This window comes from Podarcis raffonei, chromosome 1, assembly GCF_027172205.1.
Source record: "Podarcis raffonei isolate rPodRaf1 chromosome 1, rPodRaf1.pri, whole genome shotgun sequence".
Classification (NCBI taxonomy): Eukaryota; Metazoa; Chordata; class Lepidosauria; order Squamata; family Lacertidae; genus Podarcis; species Podarcis raffonei.
The window spans coordinates 89831302-89843811 of NC_070602.1; the positions used below are offsets into that span (position 1 = coordinate 89831302).

General features: G+C 39.8%; 1 protein-coding gene across 3 annotated transcripts in view; it reads left to right on the forward strand.

Annotated features, from left to right (window-relative positions):
- The window catches only part of PTPN4 (protein tyrosine phosphatase non-receptor type 4), an 85309-nt gene that overhangs the window by 41866 nt on the left and 30933 nt on the right, over positions 1 to 12510 (forward strand). For all 3 annotated transcript variants that reach the window (XM_053403019.1, XM_053403037.1, XM_053403027.1), the window contains 7 exons: positions 329 to 381; positions 2180 to 2300; positions 2831 to 2918; positions 4606 to 4694; positions 7865 to 7928; positions 9679 to 9851; positions 11158 to 11226. In XM_053403019.1, the coding sequence (XP_053258994.1) occupies positions 329 to 381; positions 2180 to 2300; positions 2831 to 2918; positions 4606 to 4694; positions 7865 to 7928; positions 9679 to 9851; positions 11158 to 11226 (657 nt within the window). The remainder of the gene's footprint in view (positions 1 to 328; positions 382 to 2179; positions 2301 to 2830; positions 2919 to 4605; positions 4695 to 7864; positions 7929 to 9678; positions 9852 to 11157; positions 11227 to 12510) is intronic.

Below are 12510 nucleotides of genomic sequence, written 5' to 3' on the forward strand. Positions count from 1 at the left end.
TCTTAAACAGGTGATTAGTGGAGTCAAAGCTGACAGTGCCCGCCATTTATGTAAGCTTTTGTGATTGCACACCTCTAGGTTGGTATCCAGATGTTTAACTCTCTTTGGATACTAATCTAGAAGCATGCTTTCCTTTGTAAAGCAAATATGTAAAAATAACAGCTGGTGTGTTTTTAGTTGTGTCATTACATATTTGCCTGCTTTAAAAGGGAAATCTTGTCTATTTGATGCTTCAGTGTTTTTTTGTTATGTAATTCAAATAAATGGGTAAAACTAATTGGCTCTAAATATTACTGTATTGAAGTGTGTTGGTTATTTTCCCACATAGATTGCCCTGCCCTTATAATACTGCTGCACTCTTGGCTTCCTATGCTGTTCAGTGTAAGTAAAATATAAAAAAATATGTTCTTATATTATGCTTCTAATTTTCCTGATGTTGTTACTTTTCTTTTGTGTTAAGAAACACTAAACCTTCAGGAAAAATATTTGAATAGACTGTGTTGTGTAAAGCCGATAAATTTATAAAAACAGTTTGTATCTTACCCATGTACAGTACAATTCTATGCCTATCTACTTAGAAGTAAGCCCTGTTGAGTTCATTGAGGCTTATTCCCAGCTAAGGTAGTATAGGATTGCAGCCATAATATTACCTCTGAAATGTACATTGAAAATATGAAACTGTTCTTTATACCTAACATGTAAAACATATGACAAGATAAATACATTGGCAGAGTTTATCATGGCATTTGTCATCAAAATATGTGTGGCTGCTAATGTAAAGATTGAGTGGATTTCCCACCTAAACAGAGTTACGATAAATGTATATACCTTGAAAAACATTTTTCTCTTGGTTATGTTAGCTTATTACTATCAAATTGACATGCTTTGTGAACTATTATTGCTAAGATGGGAATTTAACAACCTCTAAAGCTTCAGTTCTAAAGGGGAGAGGGAAAGAGTACTCAAAGTGGTTATTCCATCACATCCAGCAGTCTGCTGGACTTGCTCTGGCAGGGCGTAGGTAAAGGCACAGCAGCACATTTCTGCTCCTCTGTCCTTTTTATTTTTCTTGCTTTAACTAACCATGCCAGCTCCAGAGATGACATAGCATCCTCCCTGATTTGGGGGTGTGGTGGGGGATTGAGGTGTTTCCTGTTGACCCTACCCATGTTGGAGCTCCAGTGTCAACAGGGCAAAGACTGTGGAAGCTTCTGTGGTGACAGGGAGGAGGCATCCAAGGTTACACCTCCCTCTCTGCCATCCAAGAGTGAGATCCCATACTTCTTACTGGGGAACCCTCCCAGGGACCATAGGATTTTAAGGTTAGGGTGCCTTTGCCCCCCCCCCCCCTTTTTAAAGAAGTGATGCATATTGTTGCTTCTGAACAGTTTTTGATAAGATTTTGTATTTGTATTCATGAGCCCTGAGTGCCTCTGTACAACCATTAAAGTGGTAACGGTTTCCACAGTTTAGCAAGAGTTTGCAAGGGTTTTTGGAAAAACAGCTGAAAAATCTGGCATACTGCTAGGTTACAGAACCTGATTTTTATTTTTGTTTTTGTAGAAAATGCATTGCTTCACATAAAAATATATCACCAGTACAAAAATAAAATTCCTTTTCCAGAAGTAAATCACATCAACAAAAGTATTTGTATATAATAAAATGGTACATGTGTAATCACACTGCAGTTTGTGTGACCGCCAATAGGAGCCTACCTGACAACTTTTATCTTCCCAGGCAGGCCAAAGATCTGGCCTTTGGGCCAGAAAAGCTTCTTCATCCCAGTCTAAGGGGAAGATGGGTGTAGAGAGGTTTGGCAAACTATAAGGGGGGTAGTGGTGTGGAGTAAGGATGTGTGTGGTTTTGGGGAGAAGGTGGCTTTGGTGAGAGGAGGTGGTAGGTAGGGTTGAAGAGTAAAGCAAGCAGGGGCAGCAACCCCTAGTTGTTATGTTTCTTGTAGTCAATCTTGTGGAACTATTTAGTTCTCTAATCTTGAAACTAGAGTGCTTTCAGTTTATACAAACAACATTAGGTGCTTTTGTACAGTTTTAGACTGAAGTTGTTTCATATGTAGTAAAGGCTGGTGGATTAATTATTATTATTTTTACCTTTCTTACACTGCATGGATTGCAAGGTGCTTAAATGGGGCTGTTGCTAAATGGTTTCTCTTAACTTTCAGCTGAACTGGGAGACTACAACCTTTCAGAGAACTTCCCAGGCTACCTCTCAGACTATTCCTTTATTCCCGGCCAGCCTCAAGAGTTTGAAAAAGAAGTGTCCAAACTACATCAGCAGCATATGTAAGCATAAAAGAAAGAAGAAATAAGGTTGCAGTCTGAAGAACTGCATGACCAGTTTAATCTATCCTGAGCTGCTTCTGTGTGTGTAAATTAAAAGTAGCTCCTTACATTATAACCCCAGGTTACTGCATGTGTGTCTCATCCAATCCTTTTGTGGAGAAATGACTTATTTAAGATCAGGTAACTGCTACAGAGAGAACTAGTGGAGAAAGATCACTAATACTGTTTAGGTTTTAGACTTAAAATGAATTCATGCTCTCAGAGTACATGCATCTGAAAATACACTTTTACAATCATAATTGTATTTTGAATATTAAAACTATATGCTTGGAGGCGTGGTGTGACTGCTCCTCTTTAGTGAGAGAAAAACCAGGCAAGGAAGCAGGGGCAGTTAAACTGCTAATTGCCCTAAAGCCAGTGTAACTCCCTCTTGCTCTTTGGGCTCCAGTAAAAAAAGTTTTTAAATAAGAACCCTCAAGTTACCTTAAATATATTTTAAGCTATTTTATGTTCTTATTTTGTCATTACAGAGGTCTGTCTCCTGCTGAAGCAGAATTTAGTTATCTCAGCACAGCCCGGACCTTAGAACTCTATGGAGTTGAATTGCACTATGCAAGGGTAAGCGTCAATTGATTAGTATTAATCACGCAAATAAACCCAAAACAAAACATAGCATTATCTGAATGGTCAATAGTTCTCTTCTTAGAAATTAATTTTTAAAATGTATCATAATATTCAACAAAATTAAAGTAAATCTGATTTCCATAATGTTACTTTGAAAATAATATATAGTTCTCTATTTAATGTTGTTGATGGTGGTATCTGTATGTCTTGAGTGACAATGGGGTGTGGCTCCCGGGGTGAAGTCAAACCACTGGAGCATCACAGCACCTGCTATGGCTGCAGAGACCAGTAACTCATAAATGCTGCTTCCATGTTCTTTTTGCTGTGTTAGCAGCACTGAAGTGAGCTCTCTGGGGTGCAAGCCTGGGCAGTGTGTATGGAGGTCCTGGGCTCCCCAGACGACAAGACTCTTGGCCTCGCTGATGTGGTTCAAAGGAAAAGCAGAGCAATACAAAAGGCACCAGCTTGGCTGCAAGACCTGCCAGAAAGTGGTGTACAAGGCACCATCCAACCACCTTAGCCCTAATTAATTGGACCCATTTCCCCTTCCCTTCTAAGTTTTTTTTAATTTAAAAATGTATTTCAAGCATTTGTACCCTGCTGTTCAGAGCTGCTTACATACAATCAAAACAAGTCAGTCCCTGGGCGTACAATCTGTACAGTGATACCTCGGGTTAGGTACTTAATTTGTTCCGGAGGTCTGTACTTAACCTGAAACTGTTCTTAACCTGAAGCACCACTTTAGCTAATGGGGCCTCCTGCTGCCGCTGCACTGCCGCTGCACAATTTCTGTTCTCATCCTCAAGCAAAGTTCTTAACCCAAGGTACTATTTCTGGGTTAGCGGAGTCTGTAACCTGAAGCGTATGTAACCCGAGGTACCACTGTATAGGGGAAAGGGACAGGGAGGGAAGACGAAAACCGAAAGCAAAATTTAGGCACTAGTTTATAAACAGTTCTTCCTATACTAACCAGCTGGCACAATTCAGGTGCAGAAGGTGCCTGATGTTGCTGGACCTCAGCAGATTGAATGGAATGAGCCTTCTGCCTCCTGACTCTCCCACTGAGGCAGTCTGATGGAATGGCTGCCTGCAGAGGACAGCTGAAGGGAGAGGAGGCCTCATGGAGCTAGCCTGTCACAGCAGAGCCCATGTCTCATTTTACTCAGCCCTTCTTTCTCTGTCCCTGAGACTCCACACCTCTGTCGCCATTAGCTCTTGTTCCTCAACCACCCACAGAGTGCTGAGGTTCTTAATTCAAGTTGCTTTATTGCATAAGATTGCTCGTCAAGGTTGGGGTACTGAAATAGGGTCATGAGAAATCTTCACATGGGTGTCTGCTACACTGAAGAGTCCCCTTTTGATTAACAATTATTTCTCATCCATCCAAGCCATTGCTATATAGTCTGTCTAGTCTCTCCCTTTGTTGCTCTGTTGTATAGTAGAGTTTCTGTACTGAGGAGGGATTGTGGGAGGGCCTCAGGGATGTTGATGGAAGGATCAGGATGCAAGGTGAAGCAAAGTAAAGAGACAGGAAGTGATTGTTGAGGCAACAATGTTTCCTTCCTGTAAACATTCTAGAACGTCATCTTGCATGTTTTCGGGCAATAAGATCTGCAAGACGGCGATATGAGAGAACAGAAGACACATAAGCATTCATTTTTTTCCTGTTCTTTTTTTATAGGATCAAAGTAACAATGAAATTATGATTGGAGTAATGTCGGGAGGCATACTAATTTATAAGAACAGGGTACGAATTAACACCTTTCCATGGTAAGGATGTGTTTAAGGGAAACATTTTGTTTGCCACACACTTTCTTAAATCTGAATAACTTCATAATAAATTGCTAAGTGTACATCAACTCTAAATTAGTCACTCTAAAATGTAGCCTTTGATAAGTCCAGTGGTGTCTCTTGTGTGGCAATTCGCTTTTGAAAATATCCCTACAAAGTTTGCCGCATAATTGTAATGTAATGATTGTAATGGAAAATTTAGTGCACTTAATTTTTATTCAGCTAGAATATTTTGGATTATCCTTTATCACACTTCCAGAGTTACGATTCAGTATAGCAGTATAGCAGGAGTGAAAGGGGAATACCTTACTATACATGCACTGTCTAGAATAGACATGTGCTCATCCAATTTATTCAGTGTATTCTGTATAGGATGTAGTAAAAAGACTGTATTAAATACTTGGGTCCAAAGAGATGTGGGCAGGGTTCTGTTCATGTAGCAGGGCTTTTCCACCACTCCTTCCTGCTGCTCCCCCCAAAACATTCACTCCTGAATGGTGGAAATCAGCAGCTCTCTGTCCAAGAGTCACTTGATGTACCTCTGATGTTGAGGAAACCCAGATAACATCTGCTGAGGTGGATCTGTATATATTAATTTGAAAATCTACATACTGTCTTTCACACTGGCATCAAGACAGTCACAATGTAAGATCAAGTAAATTAAAGTTCCATAAAAATATAATAAAACAACAGGCTCCTAACTACTGAACAGAAAAGAATTAGGAACCAGTAAATGCTCAGGGTCTGATTCTTACATTTATGTATCCCACTCCAGAGGCCAACTTTCACAGGTGAAAGAACACTGTTTACCATGCAGTCTTATTTCAAAAGCCCTGAAACTTTGTCTTCTTTAATTGATTTTAACTATGGCATTTGAATATTAGACTGAGAATGTCTTGTGTGTGAGCCACAGTGATGTATCTAATTTTATCGTGCTTTCTTACTTACATGCCACAAACTCATATTTTTTTTTAGTTAGACTGGGGAAAGTAACATGTATTCTCTGCAGAAACTTACTTGCTCAACCAACAGAGGCTGGGAAGCACTTGTCTGAAGTTCTCATTAGCATACAAAGTTACAGTTACACCCATGCATGGAATCCTATTTAAGACTGCATATGTTTTGCTGATGAAATAATTTGAATGGGGTGAGGTTTATCATGAATGGTGTTTATTTAGCAGCACTGATACTTTTACAGTGTGACAAAAAGCAGAGCCCAGGTACCAAGGAGATTACAATCTAGAATTTGATAAGGAGAAGACCTATGCAGTCAGAGCAGTTGCGCATACTTAAGTTGGTTTTCAAGGCCTAAGGGGTTTGTTGAGCCAAAGGTTCACAGAAAAGGGGAATTTGGGGGGGAGATTGGAAAAGAAAGAGAAGCAGCAGCATTTAGGATGGGGGTGGGCAACCTTTTTCTATTGAGGACCACATTCTCACACAGGTAATTATTGGGGGCTGCTTACTGGCAGTGAGTGGAGCTAGAGCAAATAGAGGATGGAGCCAGAGAAAAATGTGTTTCAAAGTAATGAATGCTTCAATTTGCACCTCAGCTTAGAATTTTTGTGGGATATCTTTAGCAGGCATAAGAGAATGTGCCTCTCTCTCCTCCTTCCCGTGCCCCCCCCACATGTGCTTTAGGTTTTCTCCTAACCTTTCAGATAATATTTCAGGGCAGTGTTAGGGTTGGACAAAAGTTGTTGAGCTTTCTATCTTTTCCTTTTTAAAGTAAAATTGCCCCAAACCACACTGCCAACATGCATTGCTGTGTGTCTGGATTATTTCCACCCCGAACACTGCTTTCGATAGCAGTATTCTGGGTATGTCCTAATGTATGGCAACCCTAAGCAGTGTGAGGGATAGCTCAGTTAGTAGAACATGATACTCTTAATCCCAGAGTTGTGGGTTTGAGCTCCACGTTGGACAAAAGATTCCTGCATTGCAGGGGGTTGGACAAGATGTCCCACGTGGTTCCAACGCTTCCAACTGATTCTGTGATTGAAACAAATCATACTAAATATTTTCATAACTTGGTTATTCACAGAACAGTGTGGGAATATAGCTTCTCCTTGGGAGGTTAGAACAGTCCTTCAGGGTGGATTGGTTTGGCCTACTTATTTTATTTGATGTCCCTGGGAAGTGATACGATCTTACAAGGGAGTCAATATTTGGATAGGTGTGATGCTATCTAAGCTGTCTTGTTGGCCACACATGTAGTAAGAACAACTCTGGATCCCAGCAATAATTTGATACTTTGATGTGTTGTCATTCATTAATAGCACAGCAAATGTGCTTAAAATAAGGAATGCATACTACACAGAGACTTGCTTTAATTGAACAACTTGATTCTATAATCATGCCTGCTTGATTGCAGGCACACCACTTTCATCATCCATGCTCATCAGTATCTTATCCTTCCTTGACAGCAGCAGCACAATAAATATGTTAAAAGTAATGTTGCAGCAGTAACAACCAATATTGTCATCTTGGTTACAGACAACTCTCCTAACTGTGTGTGGAAAGTGCCAATTGTCTTACAGGTGCATCACAATTTCAGTACTGGCAGTGCTTAATCAGTTCCTTGAACCTCTTCCAGAAGTTGCATTCTGATACTCGAGGATTCTTGTATGTGATCTTATCATATGCAAATCATGTGCTGGAGGAGAAAGAATATTACTCTTGCTTGCATGGCTGAAATCACCCTCATTCTGATAAAAGCCAGACAGGCGCTAGTTTTGCAGCATTTTATTCGGTTTTTATGAAACAAATACTCAAAAACTAAGGTTGCTATGTTTTACAAAGGTTAAGGAAAATATCCTTTGGCCATTTGCTGAGATTAATTACCCATTCCTCCCCAACCAGGCTCTAGTGAGTTTGAACCTCCCTCCACTTCATTCACTTCATAAATTGTAGCAATCATATATTGGGATCATTGATGTTCAAGGAATATCACTTTCTGATTGTTTTGCCTTTCTGGTGGCTGTTTTGGGGAACTTCATCATGAGCAGAACTGATCTTTACCCTCTCCCATGGATCATAGTGGCATTGGGCAACAAATATGTTTGTCATAACCTGTCCAGATCCCTTTTGGTAGATACCTTTTCTGCATTTTAAAGAAATATTACATCATTTTGATTTTTTATTTCACTTAGGTTGAAGATTGTTAAAATTTCTTTTAAGTGCAAGCAGTTTTTTATTCAGCTTAGAAAAGAATTGGTGAGTACTGTTATTAACATTTTTATCTGAAGTTGCAAAGTGCTTCACTGTTGTCAGAGATGGTTGTCATGCAAGTTACGTCTTTGGAGCTTCATACATGATAACACTACTTCAGTAGTGTGTTGTTCATTATAGAATTATCTAGTGGCAGATACTACAGTTTAAATGGTCCCTATTTTATGAAATAGTATATTAGATATTTTAAAGTTAGAGTTGTAGTCTGACTGATAGTCACTTTTGCAGACTGAAAATGGGAGGTGCAAATTCTCTTTCTTAAAAGTTCTTAATATAGGGTTGCATGAGTACAGATCCTCACGTGTCTTTGTCTGTGTCTGCATCTGGTGGGTAAAGGGGAAAGGAAGCAGGGATTGAAGGCTGCATTAAGACAGCAATGCTATGAGTTGCTTGTCTGCTCACCTCCATCGATTTGCAAGTGGGATTCAGATGCCAATAACAAACAGGTTCCTACCATCATTCTTTGCTATGAGAAAGGCAAAACTCTGGTTCTTAGCTGCCAGTCAAGTAAAACAGCTTCCCACCCCTTCGGTGAGTGGCTTAACAGGTTGCCCTTGGCAAATAAGGTGCAACCATGAAAGAATAAACTGCATGATGTAAGAGAGTTAGCAAGCACAAAGAGCACTAGCCAATGTCTAAGTTCAGCTTTATTTACTTTTCTGGAGCTGAGCAGGTAGAATATTCTGGGTTAGTGTGCATCAGCCAATCCTGCCTCAGCCCTGGGGGTGAGATTGAAGCACAGAGAGTATTGATTCCTTAAGAAACATAGACTGTGCTGCTGCTTTCTACCTTGCAATCCACTTACCACAGGGTCAGTGTGAAAGGGCTGGAGCGAAGTTTGGCAGGACTGCTATAAAGATTGAAAAACTGTAGTCTAGAGCATCGTAATCTAATTGCAACGCTACACATTTTGTCATGCCGTAAGTTAATCACAAGATACAGACAGATGCAAATGTTAGGGAGAAGATGCACACACTGTGTGACTACCCAGATAATACAACAAGCTAATTTTATATAGAAAAATGCAAGAATAGATGGGAGAACCCTTGAATGTGGAGCATGGGACACAGAGGAATGCAATCCAGGTTTTTGGAGGGAAAGTTGAGACAAGGTGTGGAGTATAAGAAAGTGCAAGAGAAGAAAGGCAAAGATGGGGATTGTCCACAAGGTTTTATAAAGAGAAGGGGCAATGAAGGAGCCTGGCATGTCCTGGTTGCATATTATAGGTTTTGTCAAACTGGTGGGAAACCCTTTTGTTCATTTGGAAGCCGAGTATCAGCAATAGTGGACATATTTCTCTCAAATGTGGATTTCCTAACACTACTGATGATCTCCTGTAATGAGTAACTTAAGTAAGAAGGTAAATTCAACAGATTTGGTCAGTGTCATATATGAACTGAATATGTGACCTCGAACACAGGATTTTTATGACAGACATGCAGGTGTTCTATAGCAAATAAATCAATATGAAAAGGCTTTATTTAAGGCAGAGGGTTTGAGAACCACCATGGTTAAGAATATTGTCATGGGTTGTTGTTTTTTAATGACTGGGAGTTGATTTAACAGCCAGGAGAGAGAAGGAATAGATCCCTAATTACAGTGTTCCTTAGATAACCAGAAGGTCCTTTTTCTTGGAATATTTGTATGTGTTTTTTGAAAGAGAACCATTTCATAAGAACTGTAGCCTCAACTACATTTCAGAATGCAAGGCTAATTTTATTAAATTTTGTCCCAGCATGAATCTAGAGAAACGTTACTAGGATTCAACATGGTGAATTATCGAGCGTGTAAAAATTTATGGAAAGCTTGTGTAGAACACCACACTTTTTTCCGGCTAGACAGACCACTGCCCCCTCAGAAGAACTTTTTTGCACACTACTTTACTTTGGGTTCAAAGTACCGGTACTGGTAAGTTTGGGCCATATGTAAAAAGAGGGAGGGATATCAGCATATTGTTAAAGAATAACTTACTGAAAGATCAGATGAAGCGCCTGTTGATTTTTAAACATTTAATACTCCAGATTTTTATGTTGCTCTATAGCCTGCATAGACGTCTAGTTAAGTTAGCTTTCTTTACACTGCACTGTGCCAATTTTATTTTGAAAATGTGTGTTCTTCAGTATAAAACTGTTGTTTGAAGTATATCCCTGCCTCCCATAATTTTTTTTTAAATGGCTTAAAATGCTAAGTTCTATTAATATTTGGGGGCAGGTATAGAAATCCACCAACTCCATACAGATTGAGGCGAACATGTAGAAAGCGTCCCAGATGGCACACCTTTCCTTTTATAAAGGACAGTCAAACAAATTTCCTGGTGCACAGTGAGAGAAAAGTGAAACTGGGGGAAAATAAAATAAAGGAACACAGGGCATGATTGTGAAGAAACAAGAAAAGGACTAGAGAAAACCGCAGCATCTTCTATAATGCTATTCTTGCAGGTTCCCTGCTTTCATTTGGCACAGCATTGAAGAGGAGAGCAGAAACTTCCACCTTCATTTTAAATTAACCACAGTATAAGAATACATCTCGGCCCTAAACCGTGGCTAATCTTAACTAGGATTAGTGAAAGCAAGTCAGCTTCCAAAATTCTGCTTTGAGTTTGGCTTGTTTGCATTAAGACTAAATGCAATTTTTTCCTGGGTTTGGATGTTGTAACAAGTTGTAATTAGTCTGAAGCAGATGCAAAAGCCTCAAGGTGATGGGGGGGACGGGACCGCATGAGCTCAAAGCTCATGACAACTAGCCAGGATGGTCGTGTTCTGCCTTTGAATATTAGTTGCTGGTAATCCCAAAAGAAGGAAGCACTAGTACAACTAATTGCCGCTGTTAAAACAGGATGCTGGACTAGATGGAACTTTGGCCTAATAAAGCACAGCTTTTCTTATCTTTATGTATTCACCAGACAAAAAATCTCTGTTGTTAATCCCTGATTACAATGTATTACTATTTGACATTTTAAAGACTTGGAGAAATTTTGTGGCCAATTATCAGTATCTGATAATAGTGTCAGTTCAGGTAAGAATTGCTTGGCAATTAGTAAAAGTATCCTAGAATATGGAAAGCCCCTGGTTTCATCAGGTCTAACATGCATTCACTGTTAGTCTAGTAATTTTACTGTTGGACTTGGATGCACCGGTGTGCTCATATTTAGGCAAAATATTTTTCCCCACACTTCCACCACTATTTTCTTGACAATCTCAATATTTTATTTCAGTGGGAGAACAGAAGTCCAGTCTGTACAGTACGGTAAAGAAAAGGCAAATAAGGACAGGGTATTTGCCAGGTAAGCAATTTCAAGTTATTTGCATCCTCTCCTATTGTCTGTGGATTGTTACAGTAGCTTATTTTACCTGTTTTGAATTCTCTTCTTTCCTCAAAATCAGCAAATTACAATAGCTTTGTGCAGAAATTACTGTGCAGATTTTAATGTATGGTGCAACATACTACAAATTAATTCTGTACCAGAGTGAAATACATTAATATGTTTTCATATTGTATCATAATATACATATTCCCTTAATGCAAATTCCCTTTTTATGCATTGTGTGAAGACAGGCTATGCTTGTTGTAATAGGCCTTCCTTGGTGTCTGTGCGTTCATCGTTATACTGAATCTGTTACAGGGAATGATCTGAAAATCTGATCAGCTAGGTTTCTGGATCACACAGTGGAACTCTAAACACATGTCTCTACACACATCTGAACCTATTTTCTGTGTTTGGTGGAGTCAGCACCTTGAGAACAGCAGATGAATGGGAAATTTAGTCTTGTGCTAGGGGGATTTCATGTCTCTATGGCCACTAGTATTGTTCTAGCCGAAGGACAGGCCATGGTTAGTTCCATAGAACTAACATGATTTTCAGTTCAATAGAAACAATAGTGGATAACTTTGGAGTCTTTGGTCCAGCTACAACAGGGAGCAACATCAAGCTGAGGCAGTGCAGCTACATCCAAGAGCATTGAGAGAGTGAAGGGATAGTAGAGACCAAATAAAAGAATGAGAGTTTGTCCTTCAGTTTGAGAGAGATGCAAGGGGGAAGGAAGGGTGAAATGGATCCTCAGCAGGATAAATCCAAGAGTTGGGGAAAGCGGGTTTTCCCAAACAACATCACTGGGCAGAATGCAGAAGTATCGAAACAGGCAGCAGATTGGGAGCTTCCAAAAAGATCTACATTGGCTCCGTGTAGGCTTCCGAGCTCATTAAGTGTTTCTGTTGATCTTTAAAGCCCTCAGCTGCTTTGGCTCTGTATACCTGAAGGAGCGTCTCCACCCCCACCATTTAGCCTGAGATCTAGCTCTGAGGGTCTTCTGCTGGTTCCCTCACTGCGAAAACTGAAGTTACAGGGAACCAGGCAGAGGACCTTCTTAGTAGTGGTGTTCGCCTTGTGGAATTCTCTCCTGTCCAATGTCAGGGAAATAAACAACTATTTGATTTTTAGAAGACATCTGAAGGCAGCCCTGTATTGGGAAAATTTTGACGTTTTATGTTTTATTGTGTTTTTAATATTTTGTTGGGAGCTGCCCAGAGTCAGATGGGCAGCAAATGAATAATTGAATTGAATTAAAGT